This window comes from Phyllobates terribilis, unplaced genomic scaffold, assembly GCF_046119375.1.
Source record: "Phyllobates terribilis strain yellow unplaced genomic scaffold, ASM4611937v1 Scaffold_4__5_contigs__length_816908805, whole genome shotgun sequence".
Classification (NCBI taxonomy): Eukaryota; Metazoa; Chordata; class Amphibia; order Anura; family Dendrobatidae; genus Phyllobates; species Phyllobates terribilis.
Genome location: NW_027362764.1, coordinates 234,577,625 through 234,599,043, shown reverse-complemented (window position 1 = coordinate 234,599,043; position 21,419 = coordinate 234,577,625). Strand labels below are relative to the sequence as shown.

Here is a 21,419-nt window from a genome sequence, read left to right as displayed (position 1 = left end):
ATTTGTCAGCTATTGCCATGACTAAGACCATCTGTCGAAACATGTTGGCTTAAGCACTGTGTAACTCCCTGCTTGGATTGAAGATTTTATTTTCTGCATAATAAATTTTGGAAATTGGATACCACTCCGCTGGAAAACTTTTTCTTCTGTGTTGAGAGTAATTGTTCAAAAGTATTCTGCACCAGTGTTACCTCCATCTAATAAGGGGGTCTGCTGAATCCTGTTTGTGCATTTTCATTGAGACCTTGGCTGGTAACTACTATTGCCTTTTTGCTAGGTTTCTAATTACATCAGGGTTTCCATCTACATCTCTGAATGATGTGATTCAGATGAAATCCCCAATGGATCCATTCACTATAATGAGGCAGCAGAGTTACAGTGTGATTACAGTGATACCAGATTTATATTGCTTTTTTATGTTTGGCTACTGTCACACACAAAGTTTTTTTTTTTTTTATAAAAAAAGTTTTTGCACCGCCATAATTTGAGAGCTATAATTTATCTGCCAACAGAGTCATGTGAGGGCATGTTTTTGCAGGATGAGTTGACATTTTTATTGGTACCATTTTCAGGTACATCATTTTTTTGATCACTTTCTATTAGGATTTTTGGGAGGCAGAATGAACAGAAACCAACAATTCATGAATTGTTTTTATGCTCTCAGTGTGGAAAAGTGATACGGCAGCTTTACTCTTCAGGTCAGTATGATTACAGCGGTACCACATTTATATCTTTTTTTTTTTATGTTTTGCCGCTTTTGCACAATAAAATCCTTTTTATAGGAAAAAAGAATTGTTTTTGCTTCACTATATTCTGAGAGCTATAACTTATTTTTCCACTGACGGAGCAATATGGTGGTTTCGTTTTTGCAGGACAAAATGACATTTTCAGCGATATTTTTTTATTTACATATGACTTTTTGATAGTGTTTCATTCCATTTTTTGATCGTATGAGGAAAAAGCATATTTTTTTTCCAAGGCCCTTAGATCAGGAATAGGACAGACATTTATAGGACATTTCATAACTTTCCCAAATTCTTATGAAAAAATATTCCCCACAAACTGCATTGAACCTACTGTACACAATTTATTATATATTTTAGGAGTCGGAGTCAGCACATTTTATACCGACCCTGACTCCACCAAAATGGGCTCCGACTCAGACTCCAACTCCACAGCCCTGGTCTTTATTGGTATAATATTTTATCATTTTTACTTGACTTTTTTAAAGGATTATTTTCTTTTACTTTTTTTTTTTTTTTTTTTTTTACTTACTATAGTCCCTCTATTGAACTTTAGGTTTTATTACCTTGATCACTGGTGTAATGCATTGACAGAACAACGCCTTTTTGATCATTCTCCTGGCTGATCTAACAGCCACCATAGCTGACAGACCATGAGGTCATTACTTGAACTCTTGATGTCATTGGAACCATCTGGCCCTGCGTGATTACGTTGCGGTGGTGCTGATTGGGTGGGAGAGGGAGCCTCCTCCCTATCCTAAATGCTGTGATTGCTATTAATCGCCCCATTTACGGGGTTAAATAGCCTGGAGAGGTGCGGGTTATCACTTAAGTGGTGCTACCAGCAGCGATTAAGCTGGCAGCTTATGTACATCATGACGTAAGTTTACGTCAGTTTGCAGGAACCCCTTCCCGGTCATAAACTTACAGAATATGTTATGAAAGGGGTTAAAGAGCTGAAGAATTTTTCTCTGTTCTGTTTATTTTTCGTACTCATTACATTCCCCTTCTAATTATCATTTCTATCATACACTGTGCCCTTCATGAGGTCATAAAAGATTTTTGGGGGAATGGGGGTTATTTCAGCTCTTCCTACACAGTATACACAGTGATTGGGAAGGCAGAGACAGTAATAAACCATTTTTGCCTTCTCTATGGGAAGTCAGGCTGTGTCTGGTAAACTGTCTACCGCTCCTGCACAATCTTGTGCAGGTGCTCCACTATGCAGAGAGGTTTTATAAGGTCACTCCTCAGACATTTATCATTTATGGGTGGTCTGGAAATAGTTTTTACATTTTACTTATGCAGATTTTCTAGTATATTATGTAAGGGAATTTATACAGTCTAAGACCAATGAACCTAATATTAATATAGATCTTACAAAATTTTGTGCATCTCTGGCTGTCCATGCACTAGAATGTCCAATTTAGGTACATTTCTGATGAAATTTATGGTAAATTTATCAGACCACGATAGCCCTATCACCCACCCACCTGCACATGAATGACATTTTGAGTTCAGAATCTGTGCCAACGCTGGGCACTTTCAGTGCCTTCTTACATGTGGGAACAGCCAAGGAAGCGATCATGTAATAATTCACATGACTGCTGCCATTTTGCAAAATGATGAAAACATTGTGCAAAAAAATTCTTCCATGCTTAAAATGTCACTCAACCAGGGGACTGGAGTACATTTGCACAAAATTTGCAAGTGAAGAACATCTGGAATGCAGAAACCCTGGCAAGCAAATGAAAAAAACAAACAAAAAAACAAAACACAAAATAACAACAGACACACAGGCTAAAGTTAACTTTAGCTTGTGGCTCAATATGATCAGTGAGATACCAAATTTAAATGGTTTACTTTGTTTTATTACCTTATCTTGTACAATACTCAGCAAAATGTTTAGCTTATGGCTAAGTACGACTATGGTGATAGAAAACAAGTGGCTTTTTTTTTTTCCATTGGACTAAGCTACAAAAAGGTTTATTTTTTAGCGGAACCAGCTGTAGTTTTCATTGGCATTCTTTTTGGGTAAACAGACTGATTGCTTTCATACCCTTTTCTTGTAGGAGGGATGAACAAAAAACAGCAATTTTTGTGTTTTGAGATTTAACATTTATTGGTACCATTTTGGGATACACTTTTGATATTTTATTTCATTTATGGGAGGATGAACAAAAATGGAAATTCTGGAGTGGAGCGTCATTTTTGTGCAGTTTATGGAGAGGGATAAATAACAGTAATTTCATTGTACACCTGAAACGCGTCTGTTTTGGGGCGTTTTTTTAACTAAATTAAAGACTATATCTATCTACACACAAAACCTTTTTGAGGGAGAAAATAAAATTACTAAAAAAACTAATGTTGTGGTTTACTAAAAAAACTAATGTTGTGGTTGTACAAGTATGAACACCCTCTTATAATTGGGGAGGTGGCTTTGTTCAGAATTAGCCAATCAGATTTAAACTCATGCTAGATAGTAGTGAGTACACAGTTGCCATCATTTACAGTGGCTTAATTTGGTACAACAGTGACATTCCACAGAACGTGACATCCCTCAAAAATTGATGAAAAGAGGCCTACAGCAACATTATTGCTTGTGCACTGCATGAGACAACAATCTGTCATATTCTTCATATGTCTGGGCTATGGGGCACAGTCGCAAGACAGGAGAGTTTTCTTACAAAAAAACATTCAAGCTCAGCTAGGTTTTACTAAAACCAACATCAAGTCTTCCAAAAGCATGTGTGAAAACATGTTCTGGTCTGAGGAGGCCAAGGTAAAACTTTTTGGCCATAATTGCAAAAGGTTTTTTTTTTTCATTTCTTCCACAAAGCCAATACTGTACCTCACTAAAAGAACACCATACCCACAGTGAAGTATTATGCTTTGGGACTATTTTTTGGCAGTTGGAATTGGGGCTTTAGTCAAGCTGCAGGGAATTTTGAACCGTTCCAAATATCAGTCAAATTTTGTTAAAAAGCTGAAGATGAATTCCACTGTTCAGTAGGGCTGTCGAGTCGGAGCCGGTATAAAATGGACCAACTCCGACAATATAGAATAAATTGTGTACAGTAGTTCAATGCAGTTTGTGGGGAATATTTTTTCATAAGAATTTGGGAAAGTTATGAAATGTCCTATAAATGTCTGTCCTATTCCTGATCTAAGGGTCTAGACTTTTAGCTGAGATGAATCTGTGCTACAGTAAATTTATCACTTAAACATGAGCCATGTATAAGGGAGTCGGTGGTTTGGATTACTGACTCCACAGCCCTGCTTTTCATCACAACAAGGACCATAAGAAAAGCTGTAAATTAACAAAAGAATGGCTTTGCCAGAAGATCAAAGTTTTGGAATGGCTCAGCCAGAGCCCAGACCTGAAATCCATTTGAAAGAATTCTGAAGGGAGCTGCACACAGGAGATGAGCTCACAATCTGACAGATTTGGAGTTCTACTGCTAGGAAGAGTGGACCTAAAGATTGTTAATTCTAGATGTGTCGTACTGGTAGACTATTACCCAAAAAGTCCGAGGGCTGTCAAACTGAAAGGGTACTTCAACAAAGTTTTTAACAGGGATGTGTATACTGTTTATATCCACTGTACTTAAATAATCTCAGTCTGTCTGCCATGATCAATTAGGCTTTAATGTGTGGCAGACCCAAAAGTCATTGGTAAAATTCTGCTTGTGATGGCAACCACAGGTTCCCTGCGATTGCTTTGCAGGGGGCCAATTGAGTGACAGGGGAGAGATCTCTCCCTGTCAAACTCCTTACATGCTGTGGTCACTAATGACCATGACACGTAAAGGTGTTTTTAGACAAAGGGAACCCCGGGATTATTTGTTCACTGTAAAAGGAAAAATAAAAGCAATCTAAACCACTACAATAAGTGACGATGCCAAGCATAAAAATAGTCAATACATCTGGTGTGTTGCACAACTAGCTAAGTACTTGTGTTTGTCTACTTTGGATTTTACTATGAATATATATTAAAAGTTACATTTTATAAAAATATTACTCCAATTGGATTTGACAGTGAACAAATTTTAAGAATTATTGGGGATACCTAAAACCAAGATATAACCGTGAATGACAGAATCCCGGGATTACTATCCTGGGGTGAAGATGCACTGCCTCGTTTTTTCCTGATGGAAACTGGTCAGCTTAAAGGGGTTGTCCGGTCAAAAATGATAAGTCTGCAGTCACTCTGCGTGACTGCAGACTTATGAATCTACCAGCGCAGGCACTGTGCACTGCAGGGATTTACCGGTATGAGACCCGGTAACAGGAGGGTATATACCGGGGGTTATACATACCTCCGGCCAGTGGGCGGTTACGTCACAAGACCGGGCGTAGCCTCGCTCTATACAAGTGTATGGAGCAAGGCGGCGCTTAATGGCCAGGGATATGTATAATGTATACATGGCCTCCGGTCTCATACCGGCGAATCCCCGCAGCGCAGAGTGCCTGCACTAGGGGGATTCATAAGTCTGCAGTCACTCTGCGTGACTGCAGACTTATTACTTTTGACCGGACAACCCCTTTAATTAAGACGATAAAAGACAGTGCATTGGATAGAAGCAGTTATACAAGGCATAATGACACTGAAATGCATATAACATGCAGATGTATGAATTTGACCTTGGCTTCAAAAGCTAAAAATATTAAAGTGAAAAACATAACCCAATCCATTTGCAAACGTTTATTGTAACATCTTTGAGCACGTCTAAATTGTATTTACTTATTAATAACAGTAAATTAGTGTAAAATGCATCCGTTGAGTCACAATTACCTTGTTCTTAATCAGCTTTGCCCTCTGTGCGAACTGAAGAGTTGATAAGGTTTCTCCAAAGCTCTTGGAGCCAGGGTGAACATTTGCAATAATAAAAGTTTTCGCATTGCCTCCAAGTGAGTCCTGTTAATTAAAATAAAAAGTAGATTAAAATATCTGCATAAATCATTTCCAAATTTAAATAATATTGTTCAATATATTCCTTAGGTTTAAAAACAATTTACGCTGTTGCCATCAAGCACTAGAACCTGCAAGCTAAAAATTTTAGTTGATAACATGCACTGAACTGAGACTACGTACCCGCAGCAAGAAAGTAAGCTTGGAGTCTCTGTAGCAGATATGCCTTTGTCTTCCATTAGCTACATCCACCAAAGCAGTTATCACTTGTCCCAGGCAGCTCAGTGATCGGTTTATGCTCCCAGCTTCCTATACAAAACAAGGATAGAAGTAGAACATTTATCCTTCACATCAGCCCAATAGCATTACCGTAACAGCATAGAAACTAGCGTCATATTTTGAACCACACATATGAATAATTAGAGCGCATCTCCACTTTAGTTCTCTTGCAGTCAGACCTCATGGTGTAACACTCCTGCACGATGGGCTGTACAGTTGCTGCAGCAATCGTACCACACCTGGACTGTACCGTGCACGGGTACAATTAACTAGAATACTCTTCTGGGGTGGCACATGTGCATATCCATTGTAATGCCCAGTGTGCAGGACATCACACTGCGTCAGAAGGTAATACCACAGGCAAAAATAAAATATGATTTAATTATTAAAAATAGGCTATTTCAGGTATTGCTTTATCTGTGCTTGCTGCAGAGCTGTGGAGTCGGTGTCCATTTTCGTAGAGATGGAATAAAATGGACCCACTCAGACTCCTAAAATATATAATAAATTGGATACAGTAGTTTAATGCAGTTTGTGGGGAATATTTTTCATAAGAATTTGGGGAAAAGTCCTATAAATGTCTGTCCTATTCCTGATGTAAGGGTCTAGACTTTTAGCAGAGATGAATCCGTTCTGCAGATTATGTACATAAGTAGTGAAGCTCCTTCTCTACAGATAAGGGAAAAAAAAAAAAAAACACAGGGAAAGAATGCCTGCACTCATCTCAGAACTACTGGAGTGAACAGGAAAGCAGGATTAAGGCAAGTACTTCTTAAAGCATATACTGTGCATAAATCAATAGTCCAGTATATGTTGTCTCTGTATGCTTGATGTTTTAGTTTGTTTTTCCTCTTAGCTCATAAAATATATTTTATGTTCTATCTAAATGGCTTGATTATTGTATCATAATAATGATTAAAAGCCTGATGTTACCATTTTACTACAGTAAATATATCACTTAAAACATGAGCCATGTATGAGGGAGTCTGAGTCATGGAAGTTGAGGAGTCGGAGGTTTGGTTTACTGACTCCACAGCCCTGGCTTGCTGTTAAATGGGTAATCGTGCCCTGCCCTGTTAATTTCTGCATTGGGCGGTTAGTGGAGTCGGTGACATTAAGTCTACAGAAATCTGCTGGATTGCATGGGCAAGGTACAGAGCAGCTTTCTTATTTATTAAAATAGGCCAGGTGATCGATACCACCACTCGCGTACGCAAACTATCTGTAGACATGACATCATTAGCGTCACTCACCCTCCCAATGTAGAAGTGAGAGGGACCGGGTCATCCCTTCAATTTTTTTTTTTTTTTTTACACTGCAAGAAAAATTAACAAAAACATCCACAAAACACCACCCATCGCATGCTGTTCACATGATCGCACATTTGACGGTGTGACGTTGAAAATTGCAGAGGGTAGTGACACGCAGATTAGCCCTAGATTTCTGCTGCGTATTATGTGGCAAATGTCAGACATTTCTGGCATAAAAATCTTCCACATTAAGTTACCCAAAAGGGAATTTAAATCAAAGTGCAATATTACATCAATCCATCCAGTTTCAACACTTTTTCTTTGGAAAATATGACAATTAATGTCAAGCGGATTCAGTTCTGACAAATAGGAGAACATTGCAAGAAGGCTTTCCAATCTGATGCAAATTCCGTATCTCTTGACCACAGAAGTTAATGTGACAACGTGTATAATGGATCAGGAAGACCCCCCCCCCCTTCCATTAAATACTATGGTAAGAGGATGGACTGACACTACCTCAGAGATGGGAAAACAGCGAGTCCACAATGCTCATTACTGCAGCCACTTGCCCAAAACTATTTATTTTTTTTATTGATTAAGCTGTTCTAGTAAAAAAAATAAAATAAATAATAATGGATGCCAACCTTAAGTCGGACTCCTTCGGTATGGGTGTCTTTTTGCCTCTCCGATCCTGCAAGATCTACAAGATTGAGTTGTGAAGATCTAATGTTAACAATCTCGTTAATTTTTTCCATTGATTCAATGGTGACTGTGAATACAGCATGTGATCGTGAGGACTCCCGGTTCATTGAAGTTGAAGCCACGCGTCTGTTTCGCCACCCAGTAGCAAGTACCTAACAAAAAAATAAATAAATCACCCTTTGTAAAATATTACCTTGCGTGACGCGAACAGCAGATCATAGCTTCTGTTATAATATGCACTGTTTTATCAAAGAATGACAATTATAAAGCTTTACATGTACTAGTATTGGTCAGGCACCAATGTCTGCTTTACAGTTTAGATTTTTAACACAGTGACCAATGGCAGGAAAGGGGCTGAACTACGCTGCAGGGATCCTGCCGCAATTATCTCTTCACTGGCTCCCCATTGCCCAGAGACTCCAGTTCAAAACCCTAACCATGGCATACAAAGCCATTCACAACTTGTCTCCTCCATAGATCTCTGACCTAGTCTCCCGGTACATACCCGCACGCAACCTCCGATCCTCACAAGATCTCCTCCTCTACTCCCCTCTTATCTCTTCTTCCCACAATTGCATACAAGATTTCTCCCATGCAACCCCCTACTCTGGAACGCTCTACCCCAACATATCAGACGCTCTCCTACCGTGGAAACCTTCAAAAGGAACCTGAAGACCTACATCTTCCGACAAGCGTACAACCTGCAGTAACCCTCGCCCCACCATACAATACATGCTGCACGACCAGCCCTACACTCACCTACTGTATCCTCACCCATGCCTTATAGGCTGTGAGCCCTCGTGGGCAGGGTCCTCGCTTCTCCTGTACCAGTCGCCAACAAGTTTTGTTCAAGATTATTGTAAATGTTTTTGCTATGTATACCCCTTTTTCACATGTAAAGCGCCATGGAATAAATGGCGCTATAATAATAAATAATAATAATTATCTGCATCAGAGGCTGCAGCCAAAAAAGTCAATGGGGAGAAAAAAAAAAAAGTGTATCCAGTTCTGTGCGTAAAACTGTAAGGTTGCACAGTAATGCTTTTAAAATGAAAGTATTAAACCGGTTATTTTTATTAATTAAAATAAAAAATAAGTAAAAAAGGAGAAATTTAAAATCACCCCTTTCCTAGACAGCATCAATTCTTCTAGTTTTTTCAGTTTATGAAGTAACTCGCAGAGGGGCTGTTCCACGCATCTTGGAGCACTAACCACAGATCTTCTGTGGATGTCGCTTGTACAAATCCTTCTGTCTCTTCATGTAATCTCAGGCAGACTGGATGATCTTGAGATCAGGGCTCTGTGGGGGCCATATCATCACTTCCAGGACTCCTTGCTCTTCTTTACACTGAAGATAGTTCTTAATGATACTGGCTGCATGTTTCGGGTGGTTGTCCTGCGGCAGAACACATTTGGAGCCAATCAGATACCTCCCTTATGGTATTACATGATGGAGAAGTATCCTCCTTAATTTCTCAGCATTTGGGGCCACCATTAATCCTGAACAAATCCCCAACTCCACATGCTGAAATGAAGCCCCAAACTTGCAAGTAACCTCCGTCATGCTCTCTGCTGCCTGCAGACACTCATTATTGTACCCGTCTCCATCCCTTGAGTGAACAAGTAGTCTTCTGTTACAGCCAAATTTCACATTTTGCCTCATTAGTCTAGAGTACCTGCTGCCATTTTCTGCACCCCAGTTTTTTTGTTTTCATGCATAGTTGTTACATAGCCTTGTTTACATGTCAAAAGTATGTTTTTTGGTTGCAATATCTCCATGAAGACCAGTTATGGACAGACTTCTCTGTATAGTATGTGGATGTAGCTGGGTCCCACAGGTTGCTGCCAGTTTTCAGCTGATGGCATTGCTGGACATCTCATTTAGAACGGAAGTATGATGTGTGTTTCATCAGCAGCACCAAGTTTCCTTGGCAGAAAACTGAGTCTACAGGTCTCAACTTTGCATATTTCATGGTGTCCTCAATGCTGAGAAATACAGGCAGATACTTGTCCATCATACAAGACCATCAGGAAGGCTTCAGAGTGGCTCCAAATGTATTCTGCAGTAATACAACGAGCCCAAACAGACAGCCCATATGTCATTAAGAATTATCTTCAGAGTAAAGAAGAACAAGGAGTCCTGGAAATGATGACAGAGCACTCAGAGCCCTGATCTCAACACCATCAAGTCTGTGTGGAATGGTTAGTTCTCCAAGATGTTTGGAATAACCTCCCTGCCGAGTCATGTCAAAAACTGTGTGTAAGTGTATGCAGAAAAAATGATGAAGACAAAAAGGTGGCAACAACACATATTGATTTGACTATTTTTAGATTTTTTGGTCACTCACTTTGCATTTGGTTAATTGATAAAAATAAACTAAACTACTTACACTTCTTACATTGCAGTATTTTTCCAACATCACCCTAAAAGTTTTGAAAAGTACTATATAAAACAAATTATTTGCAAGTTATTGTGCAAAAGTAGTAAAAAAGACTATATAAATATATCATTGCCATAACCATGGTTCAAACTGGAAATCTATAGCTGAAGCATAAGGGTATGTTCACACAGAGTTTAAAGTGGATTTTGGATTATTTTCAAAATCCACATCTATTACTGAAATAGTAATTCAACAACCTAACTGGTGGCTAAATGTTTTGCTTTAATCTGTATAGTGGGGGTTTGGGATTTCTTGAATATACATACCTGATACGCCTCGGCTGCAGAAGTCACCACCTGTTCCACGGCTCCCACAACAAAGACCCCCTTCTTAATATGCTCCCTGAGACAGAGGCCAGCTGATGCAGAGTCCAGCAAATCAAAGATCTGCTCATTGTAGATTTCAATAAATGAGCATTTACACAAAAAGCTTTTCCCATCACCGGACTGAAAAAAATATAATGACACCATCATTATTATTGTTTCACAGCATTTCTCACGAGTCAAAGGCAAACACATATCACATTGCTATACAGTCATTATAAAAGATACAGCGACGATACCATGACACAAACATCCACTGATTAAAATAATGTCACAATACCCCACTTATAACTGTGTATTATTACCATAGGGAGCTTATGTCATATCAGGACTTTACCTAGATTAAAACGGATAAAAAGTATACATGCCTTTTCTATTTCCCGATTTATTAGAAAAAACAAATATTCAAAACTCCGAGGAATCACCCCTCTGAGGTTATGAGTAAAGTTGTCAGAGTCAGATGGTCCTAAAAGAGAGAAACTTATATATTTATACAATAAAGGTAAATGTAACTTCAAGTAGCAAAGTCTTCACTGTGGAGGTGGGCATGACTGCAGAAATGCAGGTCTGAGTTTAACATACTGGTATGAAATTCTCATTGTTACTGTTGTTTCTTTAGACCTAGTCTTATACAGTGACTGTCCTTCAGAAATTGATAGAAAAACCTGGACAATTGAAGGAAAATATATAAGTCTCGTACCTTACTAAATATATTTTTGAATGGTCCTGCAAATATACACATTGGTGCAAGTCTCTGGAGGCCACTCCCTGTGATCAAGGAAAAGCTGACATTGCGACCTTCCTGATCACTGAAAGAACTGCTCTCCTCCTACCGACACTGATCTATCTGATCGGTGCAGGGCAGGAGATAAAGCTACCGGGACCTCCACCACTCTAAAGCTGCATGGATGCTGCAGATCCCGACTAGCTTAAAGACCGGTCAGTTTATGTGATTAATCACATATAATGTATAAAGTGTGTGTGGATGTAGCTGAGTGTGTTGCAGCAGAGCTGTGTGTTGATGTAAAGAAGCGGAATGTGTGTGTACTGTGAATGCAGCAGTGTTGTGTATATGTGTGCATTGCAGAGTGCATATCATGTGTGTGCTGTGAAGCTATATCTGTATAATGCACATGCTGCAGAGAAACACATACAATAGATCTATTCCCTCCCTATTCTAACCTACTGCACTAAAATTAATGCCATTGCCCCCTCAAATTCTTTGCATCGCCAGGGAAGTTTTAATTTGTAGGAAAAATGTTTTTCCTATTTTTCATGTTTTCTAAACCTGAGGTACGTCTTAAAATTATGGTTCATCGTATAGTCCAAAAATTATGGTAATTACCATTTCCATAAAACCTCACGAGCTATAAAGAGTAACAGTTTATTTTTGGGATAAAGGAAAAAAAAAAAAAAAAAAAAAACAGCCTGATCTTACCAAGCATTGTAAATGTTTTCCCAGATCCAGTCTGACCACTAAAAGAGAAAAAGAGCAATAACAAAGATGAATTTGTGCCACCTGACAGGAAAAGATCACCCATCTTTAAAATTAGTCCAAGTCATTGATCCTTTATACCGTCATGGCCAAAAGTTTTAAGATGGACACAAATTTTGCTTTTCACAAAGTTTTCGGCTTCAGTGTTTTTAGATCTTTTAGTCAAATGTTTCTGTGGATACTGAAGTACACTTCTTAGCATTTCATAAGTTTTTACACTTTAATTGATAAATATGACGGGCCCCCAGGGCCGTGGGGTACTCGGCAGCCGGGCCTCTGGGTGCCGGTTGGCGGGAAATATCACGGTGGCTGGCCCGGTCCGTGACCCAGGGCAGTCAGTAAAAAGGGGAAGATTATTATATGGGATTGGAAAGTTCGTGATGTCACCTGTGGTGTCTCATGAGGTTCACCAGCGCTGCAACAGTCCTCTGAGGCAGATGTTAGGGCAGCTTGCGATGGGACGGCTCTCCACAGGTGGAGCAGGCCTCAGGGCAGTGTAAGTGAATGGTGGTTGCCCTGGGCGTTGTATTGCAAGGAGGGAACAATGGCGCCGATGAAAGAACGGACGGAGGCAGTATGGTGCAGTCATCTGAGATTTTACTCACAATTCTTCAGATAGTCCACAGGCGCACTGTACTGGTACAGGCCTCCCACGTCGCGCTGCGTTCACCGGGTAGGAGTTCAATCCTTCCTCAGGCAACTTTGGAATACATGACAGAACCCCACTTTCTCGTGTTCCTATTTTGACCGACTTCACACTGGTCTTTCTCCCTCCTGCTCTGCGCTGCCCACTCTCAGTCCTGTTCGGGTACTTTGAAGTCCCTCCTGTCCGTCGGCGTTACACAGACTTGCTTGGCCCTCAGGGGACTAGAATGCGGCTACAATCCCTCTGTCTTCTGGCAGATGCAGGGCGTACGGGTGCCTTCCTGCACTCGCCGTACCCCCTGGGATCCCTTCTCAAAACGGAGCCTACTCCCTGCTTCCCTCCGGGGCCTCCAGACTTGGCCCTACTTGCGGAGCAGATCTCCTAATGAGACTCTGCTCCCGGACTGTTCTTCTGAACTGTCCCGAGCTGTTCTTCTGAACTGCTCCCTAACTCTGAACCTGCCACCCTAAGATGGCTTCCCTATTTATACTCCTACCAAAGTGCTCCCTCTAACTACTTCCCCCTTCCTTTGGGTTCCCCCCAGTCCAGCCAGGGTCAGGGCTCAGCAGAAACATACATTGCATCTTGCCCTTCCTGCCGGCCTGGAGTAGTGTAGTGTTGGATGCAGGTGTTTGGGGTTCTGTACAGCACTCCCTCCTTACCTGAGTGAAGGGAGACACCACACCTCTGGGTGAGGTGCAGTACCTCTGTGGCGACTGAACCCTCAGGGGCGCCACAAATACATCAAGTTTATGTAAAGTTTCAATATTTACAGTGTTGACTGTTATTTTTCAAGATTTATGCCCCTTGCCCTGACTTGCTGGATATCAGCTTCTGGGCCAAATCCTGACTGATGACCCATTCCGATAAATGGTTTATTTAGGGGTTATCTTACAAGCAGCAATGTCCTTGCCTGTAAAGTCCTTTTTATGCAAAGCATTGATGACTTCACGTTTCTTGGCAGTAACCATGTTTAACAGCAGAAGAAAATTATTTCAAACACCAGCCCCCTTTTTAAAACAATCGCTGATAAAACAGTCAGCATGACAGAGTAAGATAAGCTGCCTTGTCCTTATTAACACTTCCTCCTGAGGTAACAAGATCACAAATGATGGAAGAAGGCTATTTTGCAGCAACGCTGAAATTCTGTGGCAGTGAATTTTTTTGTGATTAAGTTAATTTTCATGGCAAGGAAGTACTACTAAGTTTTTCATCTGATCACTTCATGCAAGCTGCGAGTATAAAAGCTAACAGAAAATTTGTCAGTGTCAAAATTTTGGTCACAACTGTATATAACCGTGTGCACAGAGAATGTACTGCAGCACACAAAGTGCCTATGTGCTATGGAGCCAAGGCTAAGTGACATAATGATAAGCGAACCTCGAGAAAGCCAGTGCAGACACCGCTGGAAGGGCGCCAGCACTGGAGGAGAGTATAGTGGTTATTAGTGGACAACCCCTTTAAATAGAATCTGTTGTGAAAATGGACATAAACTACTATGATTTGTGCAAAAGAAACATGGATCCCAACTATGTACAATGTATAACCGTTCACGCTCTGCATGGCAGCATGCACAGCACAGTCGTCATTTGCAGGGGAGTGAAAGTCCGTTCAGAGAGAAACTTGCACTCATCTTTTTTTACAGGATATTAATAATAACCAATTATTTGGGGCAGATTTACAGAAATTGTAGACAATGTAAACCTAGACTAGACTGTCTTCTAGTGTACCAAGTTTATAACAGTTCTTTCGACGCATTCATTTCTGAAATCTCTCCCATTTCTTGCTTGCACGCTTAGAGGTTAAAAGCGCTCTAAGCAAAACTAGTCAGGAAAGGTAATGTTGTATGTTAGCAAGACGTTTACTTACTAAGCAAAGATGGTACCATTGTAGCCATTCATACAAGACTCCACTATGTTCTTTGCCACACTTGAGAAAACAGATTCCTGAAAAATGACAATATAGAATAAACACCACAGACCTGCAGACTCACTAAAAAGATGGCGAGAGAAAATGTACTAAGCGTGCTCAGCCACCAAGAATGCTTCGTACACCCGTGCCTGACATATGACGTACAGTACAGACCAAAAGTTTGGACACACCTTCTCATTTAAAGATTTTTCTACATTTTCATGACTATGAAAATTGTACATTCACACTGAAGGCATCAAAACTATGAATTAACACATGTGGAATTATATACTTAACAAAAAAGTGTGAAACAACTGAAAATATGTCTTATATTCTAGGTTCTTCAAAGTAGCCACCTTTTGCTTTGATGACTGCTTTGAACACTCTTGGCATTCTCTTGATGAGCTTCAAGAGGTAGCCACCGGAAATGGTCTTCCAACAATCTTGAAGGAGTTCCCAGAGAGGCTTAGCACTCGTTGGCCATTTTGCCTTCACTCAGCGGTCCAGCTCACCCCAAACCATCTCGATTGGGTTCAGGTCTGGTGACTGTGGAGGCCAGGTCATCTGGCGTAGCACCCCATTACTCTCCTTCTTGGTCAAATAGCCCTTACACAGCCTGGAGGTGTGTTTGGGGTCATTGTCCTGAAAAATAAATGATGGTCCAACTAAACACAAACCGGATGGAATAGCATGCCGCTGCAAGATGCTGTGGTAGCCATGCTGGTTCACTATGCCTTCAATTTTGAATAAATCCCCAACAGTGTCACCAGCAAAGCACCCCCACACCATCACACCTCCTCCTCCATGCTCCACGGTGGGAACCAGGCATGTAGAGTCCATCCGTTCACATTTTCTGCGTCGCACAAAGACACGGTGGTTGGAACCAAAGATCTCAAATTTGGACTCCTTAGACCAAAGCACAGATTTCCACTGGTCTAATGTCCATTCCTTGTGTTCTTTAGCCCAAACAAGTCTCTTCTGCTTGTTGCCTGTCCTTAGCAGTGGTTTCCCAGCAGCTATTTTACCATGAAGGCCTGCTGCACAAAGTCTCCTCTTAACAGTTGTTGAAGAGATGTGTCTGCTGCTAGAACTCAGTGTGGCACTGACCTGGTCTCTAATCTGAGCTGCTGTTAACCTGCGATTTCTGAGGCTGGTGACTCGGATAAACTTATCCTCAGAAGCAGAGGTGACTCTTGGTCTTCCTTTCCTGGGGCGGTCCTCATGTGAGCCAGTTTCTTTGTAGCGCTTGATGGTTTTTCCAACTGCACTTGGGGACACTTTCAAAGTTTTCCCAATTTTTCGCACTGACTGACCTTCATTTCTTAAAGTAATGATGGCCACTCGTTTTTCTTTACTTAGCTGCTTTTTCTTGCCATAATACAAATTCTAACAGTCTATTCAGTAGGACTATCAGCTGTGTATCCACCAGACTTCGGCACAACACAACTGATGGTCCCAACCCCATTTATAAGGCAAGAAATCCCACTTATTAAACCTGACAGGTTTCACCTGTGAAGTGAAAACCATTTCCAGTGACTACCTTTTGAAGCTCATCAAGAGAATGCCAAGAGTGTGCAAAGCAGTCATCAAAGCGAAAGGTGGCTACTTTGAAGAACCTAGAATATAAGACATATTTTCAGTTGTTTCACACTTTTTTGTTAAGTATATAATTCCACATGTGTTAATTCATAGTTTTGATGCCTTCAGTGTGAATGTACAATTTTCATAGTCATGAAAATACAGAAAAATCTTTAAATGAGAAGGTGTGTCCAAACTTTTGGTCTGTACTGTATGTGTATGTAAAATGCGAGTTACAGTGTAACTACAGGTCAATAAAGCTGCTCAGATGAGTGCTGCGGCCTTTCATATCTTAACGGCTTTGCTCATTCATGTCTTTTTTGAGAGGGTGGGACTTTGTTTTCTCATTTCCCCTATAATATATATATTACATACACAAACACACACACACATTTCCTTTACGCCATTAAACATGGTGCAGGTGTTAAATGTATATTAATAGTTGGTAAACATTTACAATGTGGATTTTACTGTACAAATATTTGGAGGCGCTAAGTTCACATCCAGCGTCATGGCTGTCCCATCACTTGTTAGAGCAAGAATAGCAATGTACTGAGATCTGTTTTTGCAGACGAAGCTTTAGAAAAGGGGTTTTTCGGTTTTGGAAAATCCCACTATCCAGGCTGCAGGTTGGTTTTTAAATCAACAGAAAAAACTGGACCCTCCCCGGGTCCTGCACTCAAGCGCTGCTCCCAGTGTTCCTTATTGTCTGCAGCCCATCAGTGAGCTCAGCGGCTTTGAGCAGCTCGTGTCTTCTACTCGTGCAGAGCTGCTAAGCTCATTGATAGGCTGCAGCACTGCAGCCAATAAGATACACCGAGAGCAGAGGTGGAAACTCAGCACTGGACCCAGGGAGGGTGAGTACTGATTTTTTTTTTTTAAACAAACTGCAGCAAGGGACAGGAGTTTTCAGAAAACCCTTTTAGTAGGAACCCATTAAAGTCAATAAGGCTCGTTGATACAAAGTTGTGTAGTCAATTATAAATGGCAACCACAAAGAAGATGTGAACAGAACCAAAGATTGCTATACAGGACCCTCAACACAGAAGTGTTCAGAAACCACTAAATGTATTACCATATTACCACCAGACCCTGCACTTACCTGAGTTGCATCCATATTTGCCACATGATCAAAGGTAAAAATTTTCGGCTCAGGTTTAGAGTGTAGTCGGATTGTTTTCGGGGTCAACACAGAGAGACATAGCCCTTGATCCCCATCACCTCCAACCAGACTTCCTTCTATAGGAGGACGAATCCTCACAAAAACCTTTATGGCATCACCTTCAGGGCTGTAAAGTTAAAAAGAAAAATTGTGAACCTGAAATAGTTCTGTCGCATCACTAAGGAAAAAAAAACAGTGGCAGGAGTGGCACGGGATCTCACATATGATCAAGGTGCGTGTGCGTGTGTATAGGGAAGAGACCTGTCAGTCCTTGGCAGTGGGTGGAGAGAAGTCTTTCCAAATACTCTCCCGTGCGCGTTTTAATGTATGTTTTTAGTGATGAGTGAGCGTGCTCGGATAAGGCGTTATCCGAGCATGCTCATGTGCTAACCGAGTGTTTTTCGCATGCTCGTAAAATATGTTTGCGTAGCCGCGGCTGCAAGTCTCGCGGCTGTTAGACAGCCGCAACACATGCAGGGATTGCCTAACAGCCGCGAGATATGCAGCCGTGGCTACGCAAACATATTTAATGAGCACACCGAAGATACTTGGTTAGGACCCGGGCGTGCTTGGATAAAGCCTTATCCGAGCACGTTCGCTCAACATTAATGTTTTTTCTTTGAAACATCGCAGCGTTTCAGAGTCAAACATCATACAGCCACTGCTCAATACATGCTGCCTGGTTCCCTTAAAGCAAATGTAATGGAATAGCAGACTCCGCGGTATTGGGATAGGTGCCCAACTTCAACATTTCTTTTGAGGCTGAACTATAGACTTATAGCTACATGTCAAGCAGTTTGATCTATAGGGGTCCAAATCACCATGTGTCTTTAACAGCTCGCGACTGTTAACCAGTTAAATCACACTGTAAATCACTGACAGAGGGATTTAACACGCGCTGGCCGGAAGGACGTCATTCATCCCGCCAATAGGAGCCCCTGTCATGTGATCGTGGGGCGCCGATGGGTTGTCATGACAGCCGGAGGTCAGCTGAAAACCCCCGTGCCTATCATTACTGTGCTGAAACACTGCTATGTGTAGCACAGACAATCGCAGTTTCAAGTCTCCTAAGGGAACTATTAAATTAATAAAAAGTTGATAAAAATATGATTTTTTTATTTTTTTAAAAGCACAAGTGTTCAAATGACCCCCCTTTTGCCATATTGAAAATAAAAAACAAAAAAAAGGAATAATATTTGGTATCGCGGCAGAAAAGTCCGATCTCTCGAAATATAAAGTAAATTAATCCGACTGGTAAATGGTGTAACAAGAGAAAAATCAAGGCGATCAAAACATCGTATCCATCCCAAAATGGTATCAATAACAGCATGAGCTCAGGGCTCTAAAAATAAGCCATCACACAGCCACAGATGCCAAAAAAATGTAAACGTTACGTGTCTTGGAAAATGGGGACAATAAGCAAAAACACCAAGGTTACTTACCGGTAGCCGGTTTTTCCTGAGCCCATGACAGCACACCTTGAGAGAGAGGATCCGCCCCACCAAGGACAGGAAACCGTCTGAAATAAAAGGGCGGTACCTCTCCCTCGCTTCAGTTGTTTACAGAGCATTGAGAGGACCTCCCTAAACAGGTTAGGCACATAACCAACACCACAATATACAAATACACACCACCCCACACAGTGCACACCAGGGTGTGAGAAAACATAGAAAAAATAAGGGGGGGAAACTACGGGTGCTGTCATGGGCTCAGGAAAAACCGGCTACCGGTAAGTAACCTTGGTGTTTTCCCCTCCCCCATGACAGCACACCTTGAGAGAATTTTGGAGAATTTATGAGCACACTAGGGAGGGACCACCGCCTGAAGTACCCTTCTCCCAAAGGTGAGATCAAAAGAGGATAGATCCAACCGATAGTGCTTAAAGAAGGTGGATGGTGTAGACCAAGTAGCAGCCCTACATATCTGCTCGATCGAGACGTCTGCTCTCTCTGCAACGGCTCTGGTGGAATGAGCCCTCACATTGTCCGGGGCTGGAACCCCTGTGGACGTATAGGCTAAGCAAATGGCCTCCCTGAGCCACCTAGAGATGGTACCCTTGGACACCCCATGACCTTTCCTACACCCTTGAAAGGCCAGGAACAGAGAACAGTCTTTCCTCCACAGACTAGTCATGTGAATGTACTGTAGCAGGGACCTCCTGACTTCCCCTGGGTTCTTGGGATTGCTGCAGAACGAGGGTAGCACAATCTCCTGACTACGGTGAAATCTAGATACCACCTTGGGAAGGTATGCTGGATCTGGCCGCAAGGTGACCCTATCCTCAAAGATTTGTGTGTAAGGAGGATTAACTGAGAGGGCCTGCAGATCCCCCACCCTACGGGCTGATGTTAAGGCCACTAGAAGGATGGTCTTAAGGGTGAGAATTTTTGGAGAAACCTTGTGTAGGGGTTCGAATGGTTCACTAGTAAGAGCGTTCAAGACTAAATTCAGGTCCCAAGGAGGAACACCCATGGACCTAACCGGTCCAGCTCTGGCACAGGACTTGATAAACCTCGAGATCCACCTATTCCCAGCCAGATTACAATTGTAGAGTGCTCCCAAAGCTGAAACTTGAACCTTAAGGGTCCCTGTAGCTAGACCCAGGTCCCGCCCCTTTTGCAGAAATTCCAGGATCCCTCTGATCGGAGGTTTGCTCGATAGCGGAATATCTATAACCTCTAGGAATTTACCCCAAACCCTGCTATAAATCTTAGTTGTAATCGGTTTTCTGCTCCCCAATAAAGTAGAAACTAAGCCTGGTGAAAACCCCTTGCTACTCAATAGCGACCTCTCAAATTCCATGCCGAAAGATGGAATCCCCTGGCCTGGGCATGGAATACTGGTCCCTGCATGAGAAGGTCCGGCCTCTCTGGTAGAATCCAGGGATCTGACACCGACATTAGCCGAAGCAGAGAGAACCAAGGCCTCTTGGGCCAAAAAGGGGCTATCAAAATCACCCTGGCGCCTTCCTCCCGGATCTTCCTCACCACTACTGGAATCATCACTAATGGCGGAAAGGCATAGGCCTTCCTGAACCCCCAAGGAATCTGGAGGGCATCTATGGCATGGGGATTTTCTGCCGGATTTAGGGAGCAAAATCTCTGCACCTTTCTGTTTGCCCTTGTGGCGAACAGGTCTATGTCTGGCTGCCCCCATAACTGGACAATCTGATGGAAGACCTCCGGGTTCAACCCCCACTCCCCCTGTCTTAGGGTATGGCGGCTTAGAAAATCTGCCTTCACGTTTTCTATCCCCTTTATGTGAAGGGCGCTGAGGGATAGGAGGTTTCGCTCTGCTAGACCAAGGATCCTGTCTGCCACCACCATCAGAGGGCGTGACCTTGTCCCTCCTTGGTGATTCACATAGGCTACTGCGGTCCGGTTGTCGGACCTGACCTGGACATGGTGATTTTGGATGTGAGGGAGGAAGCCCCTGAGGGATCTTTCTACTGCCCAAAGCTCCTTTAAGTTTGAGGATGATCCCCTCTCGTGGTAAGCCCAGTGACCCTGTATTGAGAGTTCTGCCAGATGACCCCCCCATCCGGAACTGCTTGCGTTGGTTGTAACTACCCGATCTATCGATCTGGACCATTGAACGCCTGTGGTCAGATTTCCCCTGACTGTCCACCACGAAAGAGAATCTACTACTTCTGGGGAGAGAGAGAGCCTGCCTTCTAAACGCCCGTTGCAGGACCTCTGTGCTGACAGGACCTCCCACTGAAGCCGCCTCATATGCCCCTGGGCCCACATTACTGCTGGGAGACAGGCCGTCATAGAACCCAGGAGGGACATTGCCTCTCTCAGAGACATCTCTGGAGCTTGAATGGCCTTCGAGACTAATGCAATTAACCTGCAGATTTTGTCCTCTGGGAGGAAGCAGGTTTGACGACGAGTCTAGGATTAGACCCAGAAAGGTCTGAGTCCTGGAGGGGGTTAGTCTTGATTTTTGGAAATTTACTAACCACCCCAGCTGATGCA

The 21,419-nt window shown here is 42.1% G+C and overlaps 1 protein-coding gene across 2 annotated transcripts in view; it reads right to left on the bottom strand.

Annotated features, from left to right (window-relative positions):
• KIF15 (kinesin family member 15) overlaps window positions 1-21,419 on the bottom strand; it is a 91,840-nt gene that overhangs the window by 58,150 nt on the left and 12,271 nt on the right. For both annotated transcript variants that reach the window (XM_073678149.1, XM_073678148.1), the window contains exons 3-10: window positions 17,383-17,569; window positions 14,661-14,737; window positions 12,089-12,126; window positions 11,019-11,116; window positions 10,594-10,773; window positions 7,829-8,038; window positions 5,839-5,964; window positions 5,539-5,661 (exon numbers count right to left, since the gene is read on the bottom strand). In XM_073678149.1, the coding sequence (XP_073534250.1) occupies window positions 5,539-5,661; window positions 5,839-5,964; window positions 7,829-8,038; window positions 10,594-10,773; window positions 11,019-11,116; window positions 12,089-12,126; window positions 14,661-14,737; window positions 17,383-17,569 (1,039 nt within the window). The remainder of the gene's footprint in view (window positions 1-5,538; window positions 5,662-5,838; window positions 5,965-7,828; window positions 8,039-10,593; window positions 10,774-11,018; window positions 11,117-12,088; window positions 12,127-14,660; window positions 14,738-17,382; window positions 17,570-21,419) is intronic.